The sequence below is a fragment of the Coloeus monedula genome (genome assembly GCF_965178545.1).
Source record: "Coloeus monedula genome assembly, chromosome: 2".
In the NCBI taxonomy this organism is placed as follows: Eukaryota; Metazoa; Chordata; class Aves; order Passeriformes; family Corvidae; genus Coloeus; species Coloeus monedula.
Window position 1 is genome coordinate 96,349,574 of NC_138782.1, and position 12,703 is coordinate 96,362,276.

The 12,703-nt window shown below is 33.6% G+C and overlaps 2 protein-coding genes across 3 annotated transcripts in view; one reads left to right on the forward strand and one right to left on the reverse strand.

Annotated features, from left to right (window-relative positions):
• Positions 1–12,656, forward strand: part of ANGPT2 (angiopoietin 2) — a 41,966-nt gene extending 29,310 nt beyond the window's left edge. For both annotated transcript variants that reach the window (XM_082276923.1, XM_082276924.1), the window contains 4 exons: positions 6,000–6,101; positions 6,629–6,795; positions 9,883–10,013; positions 11,372–12,656. In XM_082276923.1, coding sequence (XP_082133049.1) covers positions 6,000–6,101; positions 6,629–6,795; positions 9,883–10,013; positions 11,372–11,532 — 561 coding nt within the window. In that variant the 3' untranslated portion in view covers positions 11,533–12,656. The remainder of the gene's footprint in view (positions 1–5,999; positions 6,102–6,628; positions 6,796–9,882; positions 10,014–11,371) is intronic.
• The window catches only part of MCPH1 (microcephalin 1), a gene marked incomplete at its 3' end in the record, with an annotated part of 126,489 nt that overhangs the window by 64,264 nt on the left and 49,522 nt on the right, over positions 1–12,703 (reverse strand).

Sequence of the window (12,703 nt, forward strand, 5' to 3'; positions counted from 1 at the left end):
GGAAGAAAAAGTCCTTCAGGTGAAATCTTGGCTCAGTTAAATTAATAACATTTTGTTGTTTGCTTCATCATGCCAGAATTCCACTCTTTTCCTCCACATAATTAATGTAATTAAATCAATAAGGTACTGTAATTTCTTTATAAAATCTGTAACTCCAACAGAGTTGCTCTGCATGATCAGCAGACTCCTGTCTCCTCTAAGTTCTTAGCTCCTTCATATGCCCAAGGCAGTTCAGGTGGCAAAAGGAGGTAAAGTCAGGGGCATGGAAGATTACTCATGGATTTATACTCATGAAAGCAATCTACTAGTACTGGACTCATGTATGGGTTTCAGTTCTTTGTAACACAGAGTTTTAAGGACATTTGTGTAACAACTAGATTAACAGTTAGATACTGTCTAACAGAGAGGACTTTTCTGGAAAATACTGCTCTGGAAAATACTACTACTGCTTATTATAACAGATGAGTTTGCAGTGGTTTCACTAGATCAGTTTAAATTTCTCTATGGATATTTTTTCCCCTATGTGTTTAACTGAAATGAACTTCAAAGTCAATTTAAGTTAAAGCAGTATCTCATACCTCTGTAGAAGAGACCTTGAGCTAAAAATGGCACTCAGTGGATGATAACCTGGATGCCTCACAGAGATGTTCCATCTGCTGAAGTAAATAAAATGATAAAGCTTCAGACAGTATAATTCAGTTGAAACAATCAATAGAATCTGAAAGGGAGAAACGTCCCAGGTGGATTGTGAGGATAAAGAACCAAAAAACCTGGAGTGAGCATTCGGAGGAGTGGGGCTCAGATGGTGAAGGCATAGCAGGCTGAGGAGGCTAAGGGACATATGAATAATATATTTCTTAGACAAACACTAAATAATTTCCTGATGTTTTTATTTTCTAATTTTTACTGTAGATATTTCCTTTACACAAGAGAAGGAAATATTTTATGGAATTCCTAAGGGTCTACTTTATTCAATCATAAAAATTAACAAAAAAGGTAAAAAAGCAGTGAAAAAAGAGGTGCAATGTGGAAAAGGAATTGGTGAAGATAGAGAAAACATTTTTTTTCTCAAGCAAAGGTTTAGAAATGAAGTTCACTGGTGACTAGCCTTTGAAGTGCCAGAACTTCATTTAGCCCAAGCCAGACTGTGATCTTTACACTTACAAAGCTCTCAGCTAAAGGAAATAAGCAATTTGTTTGGGTAAGATCTATAAAATACAACAGATAAAACTTGCAATTTTTTTGTAGATATGCTCTAGAGAAATTATTCAAGAGTCTGCTTCTCTTGGGAAAAAAAAAAAAAGCTGGTTTTCCTTTGGAATAATCTAGTCTAAATACATCAATTTCTAAAGAAAATTAGTTACATAAGATGCAATGAAGTGTTTTATTACACATGAAGCTGAATGGCATCTAATAGCATAGATATCTACAATCACAATTTTAAAATCTAAAGGAGAGGAAAGCTACTGAATCTCTAGAGTAATAGAATGCAGCAGTCTTTGTTAGACATCTCAGGAAGTTTTACGTTCCTTGGATCCCTTACTATTACTTGTCTTAAGCTTTTATCTTTGGTTTTAATTTTACTGTCAAATATAGTATATAGAACATGCATATTTTCTAAAAGCAGACACAAGTGCATGATGTATTACAGAATGAAAAATTTATGTCATAAACACTAACACTTCATTTTCAAAAGTACAAAAGTACAAATTCCCTAGACTATAAAATATTAAATGCTCTACATTTGAATATGAAGGCTCAAAATACTTTATGTAAATACCCATTTTGGTAGCTTACTAGGTTAAAAAACATAGTTAAAATGTAATAATTTCACTTAGTATTAAATCAGCCATTTAATAATATGAAAGAATTTAAATCTTATTCTGTCCATTTCAGATAGAAAAAGATAGGGAATGTTTTACTTACCGTGTGACACTGAAAATAAGAGACTAAAAAGTTTTAACCTGATGCTGAATTTTTGTACAAATATGAATGCATAAGAGGAGTTGTCAAGGGAAGTGAAGGTTTAGGGATAATCAACATGTTACAGCATTTTCAACTGTTTATGATGTGGATGGCTACTCAGACCAGGAAACAGAGTGACCTTTTTTATTTGCCAAAAGTGCTGCACTGCTGTTTATGTTTTCATCTTTTCCTCTTGTAACACCTTCTGACCTCCCAACAGGCTTATAAACAACTTCTGTGTAATCTGTAACCGATCCCGCGTTACTAACTTGTCTGCCATCATAATCCAAAGCTAAGGAATTGCATATGACAACTGAGAGGAAAACAATTATTTAATTCCATTAATATTTTCAAACTTTCCTGTTCTGCACCAGGACAAAAGCTAAGCCCTTTTAAAAACACTGAATAAAAACAGCAAAATATTGCTGACACAAGGAAAAATGGCAGAGGCAAAACTATGAAAAGTCAATAGTTTTATGTATACAGCAACCTCATGAACCAATTACACTGTAGTTCTTATCTAGTCACATCTCTAGGAGACAGAGATAGCAGAATACAAAATCATTGAACATAATAACTCAAAAGTGTTCAGACAACAGCCAACAGGGTGACTGCAAAGATGTGGATATTGCACTTGCTTTGGTATAGAAACTGCAGTGGCTCTTTATACTGATATCTCAGCCTGAGCCTTAATATTCTCAAAGTAGGTCTGAAAACACCCCAAATATCTTCTTACAGTGCTACAGCTGCTAGAACTGTAAGTACTGAAGCAGTTCACAAGATACATCAAATAACTGCCCGTTCCAATTTGTTGTAACTTGAGAGGTTAATCTCTTTATTCTTTTTGGCATCTATTTGAAGACTCCTGATGCCTGCCTAATCTTGGTATCTATTTTTATTAGTTTTATGAAATGTTACATATCTTTCTTTTGAATATAAAACCTAGAATAGGTTGAAAGGTCAGAAAAGTTCTGTTCTAGTAATGAGTGTTAAGTGAAAGACTTAGACTTGATTGACATGAAATTATTTTGGTGTGGAAAAATTATACTCCCAAATTTACATATACTTTTAAAAATTGTTACTGGTAAGAAAAATCTACATGAGATTTTTATGGTCATCTCTTCTTCAATTTCTCATTATGTTTTTCAGTTCCTAGTGAGTTGCTTTTTTCTTTGGGAACAAATTTGCAGTACCCCAGCATTTATCTCAAGGATCTATAATGTCTCTTAAAGCCAGTTGTCTTACCATTCACTTAAAAAAATGAATACTGCCTGTAACAGGAATATTTTATGAAAGACATTCAGAACCATTTACTATTTATATTTTAATCTCATTAGAACAAAATAAAGTGCTATTTAAAGGCGCTGATTTCTTCAAAGTATCAATCCCAACTAAATTGAAATTTAGACAAGAGGCATAAGGGAAATTGCATGTAACACTCAATAACCATCAATTAACATCTACAATAGCAATATCAGACTGAACCCATGGCTCAAATAAATTGATACATGGCCTTCCACTGTATATAGTTAAAAACTGCATATATCAGAGAAGGGTGAAACAGTTCTAGTCTCCATCTGGCTGCTTATACTGTTTAAGTGGGGTTAAGCTTCGGAGTCAACAACTTTATCTACAACCAGTGATATTTGATCATTGTAAAATCAGATTTTTAACTTGTTTCGATGCTTAAAAAAAGTATCTGCATCTGCTTTAGCCCGTTCCTAGTATCCCTCTATAGCCCTCTGTGGAAATTAGTTTTCACATATACATTACACATCATGAGTTAGCCTTCTAAAACAGATTGATCTTCACTTACAATACCTTATCTTCAGACTTTCCTTTGAAGGGATTTTTTTTTTTTACTAAATTAATTTATATGCTATTATCAAATTTTTACCAGTCGTTAAATTGAGATGTTAGTAAAGCCAAACAAAAAACAGGCTTTGAGGTGTAAGGAATTGCATACATCAGTATAAAATGAGGTTGCTGCTTTCAATTAAATTCCATTCACAAGACACACTTTAAAAAGTAATCCCTTATCCAACTCTTTTCCTTATTTTATCTTCCCTAAAAATCTCCAACTGAATGTTTTGTGATTCTCTGATGTTAAAAAAGTCTACTGCATGCCTAAAGTACAGTAGCTGCTTTGGATTTCCAGTGTGCTACAGCCTATTGAAACACCAATATATTTGATATTTGCAGCTCTAAAGACTTTCTTTCCCTTCAAAGGTCTGATGCCTTTCAAGTGTATATATGACACTGCTTGAATTATAAATACTCTGCTTGATTTATATAAATATATATGTGTGTGTACAACATACATGCAATACACATACCCTAAAAGAGCCAACTATACTGAAAACTTAGTAAGGAGCACACTTCACTTCCCAATATGACACATATAACACTACCACAGGACAAAAGGAAACTGGCTTCTCTGAAGTCATACTTTTTCAATGAATTTCCAGCATGTCTAACAATTCAAAGAGCTCAAATCTGCTAACTGCTAACACTGATAAGACAGTCACCTATAGAAGATGATGAAAAAGACATACAGGTTCAGTGTCACCCAGTCATAATTTGGGGAATTTATAGGCATGTTGTGACAAGCAGCAGTTAGGCAAGAAGTAAGACTACTGAGAGAACTGTTAAACAAAGAAGGAAACATCAAAATTCATAATGAAATACTTGCCTAGTTTATTTTAAAATTATTTAATTACTCTACAGATGAAATATCCTATCAAAGTGTAAGAAGTCAGATCTTGCCTATACTACTATAAATGAGAAGATGCAACTTGACTTAATGGATGAAAGATCTAGAATACAGATTAGAAGTTAATGTAGTTTAATACCCAAACTAGAATTCAGAAGTTTTCAAAGATGTGAAGTGATTCTGAAGAAGGCTCTGAACTTCAGTATCTTGGCAGAAAGTGGTCAAAAAAATTAAACTTCCAAATGAGAAAACATTAACTGAGAACTCTCCAAACAGGAATACTTTGACAAGAAATTCAGTATCTTTCTTAAAGATAGTATTGATACTAACATGCAACTTAAATAGATACTGACTTCAGTTGGACTTTCACTGTACTGTCTTACACCAGCTTAGCTCCACTGACTTCACACATCTAGTTATAAGTTCTGTTAGTTTCAGAATAGCAGAATTAGATGCATCAATTTGAAATCCTTTCTCAGGAAAAATTGTACTAGATATTCTAATATTCACGAAATTTTCTTCTTAATTTATCCCCCACTTCTCCCAAACATCACTCCAAAATTCCCATTCATTTTCAAAAGCTTTTTTTCCCATCAGCACCTCCACAGTATATTGGCACTTTCAGTATTACCTTTCACCTCTGACACTAAAGTAATTTAATCTGGGAGATTGATTGAAGAAGTCACCTATAAACTTGAATTTTACTGTGCCAGGGATGCATTTATTGGGTATTCTAATACTGAGTTCAATGAACTGCTTATTACATGTCAGTCTTTTCAAATTTTTAGCAGTAACTTGGTAAGTTCAAAGGTAATTTATGAATATTTGGAAACATAGTTGTTACTTTTTTGTTCGAGCACAGAAGATGTTCATTGCAGTCTGTATAATAACATGGCTTTAAGACACAACTTTCAGGTAATACACTTAGATTTAACTTTGGAGTCAGATCATTTGCAAAGGCATTGAAGAATGTACTATGATAATAAAAATGTATTTCAGTTTGCTCATTGCCTGAATATAACAGTATCTATACTCTGACAAGTCATGGGATTTTTGAATGGATCTCTCACAAAAAAGATAGAGAAGTGAAAGGTGTAATTTGTTAAGGTATTCTGCTAAGTGTGATATTTACTGAGGAATCACATCTTTTTGTGGACAACCACAACTGATTCATATGAAAGCTATGAAAACCTGCATTTTTAGGTTAACTCATATTTTGCACACAACTTGCCACTATATAGAATTATGCAAAGTACATGATTTCTGGTTTTGTTTTACTGTAAATGCATGCACTTAGGCTGTTGCATGCTTACTCTGGTAGGCCTACTGTGACATGGAAACTGGTGGAGGAGGTTGGACAGTTATTCAGAAACGAGAAGATGGCAGTGTGGACTTCCACCGGACATGGAAAGAGTACAAGATGGTAAACAGTGTTCTCTGAAGCCTTAATATTAGTTGTTATTATTATTTGAAATCTAATATACTAAAATTATATTAATAGCATCCTTAGAATGTAAGCAACTTTAAAAAGCTGTATTTATCCTCAGATGCTCATTTAGAAAATGTCAGAGTAGTGTAAGTTGTTTGCCTAAGCAGACTTGCAAGTGTGTTATTTGTTTTTAAAGAGAAACCTTAGTTTTCTTTAATCAACTGTTCCATCATATGTCTACATTTTTGAGTTGTTTATATTTGTGTTTCTAGTGGCAACAGTAGAAGCTACTCCAAATCTACTAAGTAATATTGATTCACTGTTTCAGATTCCTGAGGTTGTCCTTGCTGAAATCAATTTTTTGAAATATTACAGATCAATAACCCTCATGGACACAGTAAAATTCTTAGTTGACAGGCTGAAAACTATTAAACTTAAAAACTGATAAAGTGATAATTTCAAACTCAAAGGAAAAAAATCCACCCAAACAAAGCTATTTAAATATACAACTTGAATTACAGGGATTTGGTGATCCTGCTGGGGAGTACTGGCTGGGAAATGAGTTTGTTTCTCAACTGACTAATCAGAAGCGTTATGTTCTTAAAATACACCTGAAAGACTGGGAAGGAAATGAGGCATATTCATTGTATGACCACTTCTCTCTAGCAAGTGAAGAACAAAAATACAGGTAAGCAGGAAAATCAGATCTAAATAAAAAAAAGTTCTGATAGTAATCTTTCTAAACTGTGTAGATGCATGGCCTTATTTCATACAAATCATTATTATTTTCCAATTCACTCAAAAAATAATGCTTTCTCCATTTTTCATCTATTGCCTAAAAAAAAATTTCTTTTTCCAGAGGAGAAAATGTATGCTAGTATTTTACTAGTGCACCCTGGATGAGTATAACACACAAAATGCAAAGATGATGAGATAGTATGGAATAAGATAGGATACATGTGCCAATACAGTGGGTGACAGTGCACAGTCATTAGGACAATAGGAACCTGTCTGCAGCTGCTATCAGATCCTGATTCCCTGCAATAAATACATTTCCAGAAGCTGGATGACTAAGATGAATTATACTGCAAGGATTTTCCTTGTCAGTGACTTTGAGGAACTGTTCTGTTGTCATAAAGAGCACACCGAGGTGATGTGGCCTTATCCTTCCACGACCTGCTGGCTTAGATTCTCAATAACTCTCCTACTTGTGAAAATGGAGTAAATGTGTATTTCACTCACCAACAACTTGTCAATTTAATGGACCTGTTATTTATCCTCTAATCCTGTACAATGTAAAGGTTCACAATTTCTTCTTAATTCTTGGTTAAAATAAGAAATAGTACAAATTTTAGATAAATACTTTATATAAATATTATCATAGTATTATACACTTTAAATAGTATCATAGCATTATACATTTTGAAATGGTATCAGCCACAGCTGAAATATATGGGTAGTTCATAGTTCATTTACCAGCCTCTCTGTAAATGCAATAAATAGTTTGATTTATTATAGAAGAAACTAAAGACTTCACAGTATAACAGATGCTTTCCTACTACATAGTCCATGAAATGTTTCTTTGTAAGAGTCTTACGGATTCATGGAGTTTTGGGTGACTGGACAGAAAAATTGTCTCCATTTAGATGAATTTCTCCAAGATCTCTAGCAACTATTTGTTGTAAATAAAGTCGACCTGACACCTGAGAGAACTGATGCTGTTATTTCAACTCAGGGCTTATATGCAAACAAAGCAATTCAAAACTATCGGCATCTGTCCCCCACAAAACGTTAGATCTTAGTGCCTTGGTAGTATTTAGTTGTCTCAACTCCAAAGTAAATATTTTTTCATCTGGAAACAGTCAGAATCTACAGCAGAGATTTTTTTTTTAAGTAATGCTTTAAAATACTTAGAAAGGCAACCTTTGCAAAATGGGTGATTACCCTTGTCCATTTACAATATTAAAATATAATTACTGAAAACTAAGATAGTAAAAGCAATTTTATTACAATATACAACCAAACAAGGAATTCATCATAAAACTGAGTGGTTTAAAGAATATATTTAACATTATGAAAAAGAAAAAACCAAAGAAAGTATTCAGTTAAGAACATCTTCCATGCCCCATCTCTGGCAGTGTTCAAGGCCAGGTTGGATGGGGCTTTGAGCAGCCTGATCTAGTGGAAGGTGTCCCTGCTCATGGCAAAGGGGTTGGATCTAGATGATCTTTAAGGTCCTTTCCAACTCAAACAATTCTATGATTCTGTGATCCATTATATTAAAAAAATTAATACATTCTGAATGCTGGAAAGATTATGAGTTGGGCCATAAAACTGAAATTTCTTCATATTAAACTGAGATCAGAATGGACTTTGTTTGAATCAAACTTCCTGATCTCAAACTATGACATCAAACCAGGTTGCTCAGGGTTTTTCATTTGGGTCTTGATAACCTCCAAAGGTGGGGGCACAACTTACTTTTCTTTCCTCATGGTAAAAAGTTTTTCTGATATCCAGTCAGAGCATCTCATTTCAATTTCTATGCACAGCCTCTCATCTTCTGTTATACTAGACTGTACCTAAAAAAATTTATTATTAATAATAAGTAAATAATACTATGCTTATATTAGACTTCAAATGATATTTGAAGACCCAGCCTAGGCTCATACATTATACTTGGAACCTTTAATACAATATATGTTAGAAATTGGCTTACATAATTTTGAACTCATCTTAAGGAAAACCAGTAATTTTTTAAAGACCTTTTAAAGAAAATCTGTAATGAACTGATCCTTTGAAACCTAAATGAATAAAAATTAATTAATTTATTACATTTTAAAATAGGGAATATAAAATGGGTTAAAATAATTTGTTAAACTACCAAAGAAAACTTCTGTCATAAGCAGAGAATTACCTGCAAGATGAAGACTGACTGAGGGACAAGGTAATTATCCTCAGAGAGTCAGATCTCTTTAAACAAATAGAATACCTCTGAGAAGCACAAGCTATTTGATACAGAAATGCAGTCACTGTAGAGGGTTCAAGTCCTTCCAATTCAAGGTAACACAGGAATAGCTGTGTAATTGCCCTGCCCAGTTCAGTGCCCTGTGTTTCTCCCCATCGAGATTGCATTGGCACCCGTGCAAGCAGATCCCAACAGCAGCAGCCTCACTGAAAGCTTACCCTGCCAGGGAATTGAAGCAAACTGAAATACTTGTGGTGAGTTAACACTAAAATTTATGAATGATGTGAAAAGGATAAGTCATTAGGAAAGTGGAAAGAGAAATACTGAGAAACTTCTAAAAGATCATTTACTAGCTCATAATTAATACTCTTGGTAATGCTGTTACCTCATATATGTGGGGTTGTCATGCTAAATTGCTGTGGTGTCCTAACAGCAAAAGTAGGAATCAAAACAGTTTTGTTATAAACTTTTGAACTTAATAAAAAAAATTGCATGTGCTGTTGCATTGAAGTACAACAATGTACTTTCAGTATTAATAAATACATGAAAAATCGTAAGAGTGACTATCTACTTGTTCTCGTTTTCTTCTAATATGACATGAACAAACACATGTTCATTAGAATATTGTGCTGACCATTTCTGTTCATATAAAAACATTGTGCTGAAAAACATCTTACAGCAGGACATTGTCCAGAAAAGAATTAAATTATTTGAACAGGATATTTATTGCAAATGATTCCATCATTATTTTGCAGACAACTACCATCAACTTCCACGTAATAATTGTTTTTCCATTTCTCACTTCTACAGGATTTACCTTAAAGGACTTACTGGGACAGCAGGCAAAATAAGTAGTATAAGCCAACCAGGAAATGATTTTAGCACAAAGGATGCAGACAATGACAAATGTATTTGCAAATGTTCACAAATGCTAACAGGAGGTACGAATGTTTTTATGTTTCTCAGTCTTCCTATTTTTATTGGCACTGAAATTGTCTACGAGATAAATAGTGATAATTTTGACTATTAAAAAAGTTCAAAACTCAAGGATAGAAATACTAGTATGGTGACTCCAAATGAAGTATTTTATCATTTGACAAAAGTTAGTTAAAATAAAACAAGAGAAGTTAAAACTGGAGGCAAAATAAGTCTGAAGTTGGGGTACAAGAAAATCTGTAATTGTGGAACTAATCAGAGACACAGCAGATTCCTCTTTCAAGGAATGAGGTAACATTCAGAGATCAAAACACAACTCCCTGCAAAAAACCTGTTTCAGAGATTCAGCTTGTCAGTGAAATGGCTCCTGATTCTTTAAGCATAAACCCTTTCCCTAACTACCCAAGAAGAAAAACCCCAAGAGCTGCTGTGTACTGCACGTGCCACAGAAGGGTACACGAATTTAATTCCTTTTTTCAATATAGTTATCAAGTGGTAAAGATACATTACAGATATATCTACATTTTTCTAATGATTGTTCACTAGTTATATTTGAGTTCTAGGTGGTATTTTTATCTCCAACTATGCAAGTAATTCTATATAATTTGTTAATCTAAAATTCCACATTCTGAAATGTAAACAACTGCATTGCAAATTTGGCTTCTCTTCCTGTTATCTTTTAAGCAATTGTTCATTTTCCTACAGCACAAGTTGCAAAAAAAAAAAGACAGCTTTGGTTTATCCAAAAGGATAATTGGAATGCTGCCCTGCAAAACAGAACACACACACTATTGCCACCATAACAGAAATATAAAAATATTATTATATTAATAAAAACAATTTTTTCTTCTGACCCACTAACAGGTCAGGACTATAGGGATACAAAATAGGTTTGGGCTGCTTTTTTCTCCTTTTCCTTCTTCCCAAGTTCCAGGAGGTTTTGAACTGATCTGCACAGAGAACTGAATAATTCCTCTAGAAAGAATTAAGAAAGGAGTTTAAGTCTGTGAAGAACAGGAGTTTACCAAAGAATAGATAAAACCAAAGGCAACTCAATATCATTATCGTTCAAGTTGTGTTCCACCCTCAGACTGTCAACAGTGTTTGATGTGGATAATAAACTGATTGAAGACTTTCCCTTCTCAAATTTCAAATACAATGTATTGCATAAGATTCAAGAATATGTAGTTGATACATAAATACACTTCTTTGCTGAGTTTGAGGCAAGTATTTTATACTGACACTTCCAAATCATAACAACAAAAAACTGGGTTTAGATTTCTTTCCCATTTCCAGACAACAAAGTGACCTTATACGCTATTTTGAGAATTACTTCTGCTGATGTTTGTCTTCTGTCTTGCAGGATGGTGGTTTGACGCATGTGGTCCTTCTAACCTCAATGGAATGTATTATCCATTACGACAGAATAACAACAAGTTTAACGGGATCAAGTGGTACTACTGGAAGGGCTCGGGATACTCGCTCAAAGCTACGACTATGATGATTCGACCAGCAGATTTCTAAATGCTTTGTCATTATGTGAATTATGTATTGTACAGTCTTCAAAGACTTATTTTACCAAGCAACTTGTCTCATTTTTTCAAGCCCAGAAACATGCACTAGTGTTCTGAAGGGGTCAGTTCAGTACAGTTCCTGAATTGCAATCGCCTTGATCAGCTCCAGCTCATATTATTCAACCAGACACAAAGTCTAAAGCATCAACCTGATATAACAGTGATTTGGCCAAATGACTCAATAAAAAGAACATCCAAGAAACCATCAGACAACTCAAGGACTCTGTTTTACTGATCATTTATGTTATGTATGTGATAGTAAATAACTGGAACTGTGAAAAAACCCTAAAATAGTTTTAGAAATACGCATTTTGCCTCACCGCTGAACTTCAAACATTAATATAAAACACTTAGCTAGATCTAGAACTATTTATCTTTCTGTGTCATGTGTGCCCTTTATGTACATAAAAAAAATACTTCCCTGTAATTAGCTCAATAGTGTAGTAAGGGAATACATTCTTTTCCCCCATAGTCTCCTAAGCAACTTCTTACACTTATTTGAGGATTTTTTTCCAATAACCTGTATGACAATGTTTAACAGAGGACAAATAGCATTTAAGTAGTTTGCATTTATTCTTGGGAAATACCATTTACAAAAATCATCATTTTTTTCAGTCTATTTCAGTCACTATCTTTAAATTACAAAAATCCCTACAAATTAAAATATAGCATGTATTCCTACACATTTTTATGAAGATTGCACTTTTTTTCTTCCCTTGTCATTTACCTGTAAAATAACTGAGCAGTATTTTATAAACCGAGACAACGGCATTAACACCAGATGTCCGATTGTCTATGACAATCATTTATCACCTGGTGCTGTAATATATCTATATGTTTTGTAAAAATAACCTAACTGAAAAACATATGCATGTTCTTTGATACAATTAAATTTATGCTTATAACTTAAGATACAAATTACTACATTTTAAAAACAGGAAGAAAAATAATCTGAAAGTTACCTAAGGTCACACTATGGTTTTTTTCAGTAAGGTTAGGACTTCTCCCTAAAAATTCTCTGTAGGTAGGCCCTCAATGTACACCACAATGTGAATAAATTACTCTACTGGGTGATCTTTGCTTTTTTTTTTCCTTAATTTTATTACTATATGCTTTAAAAT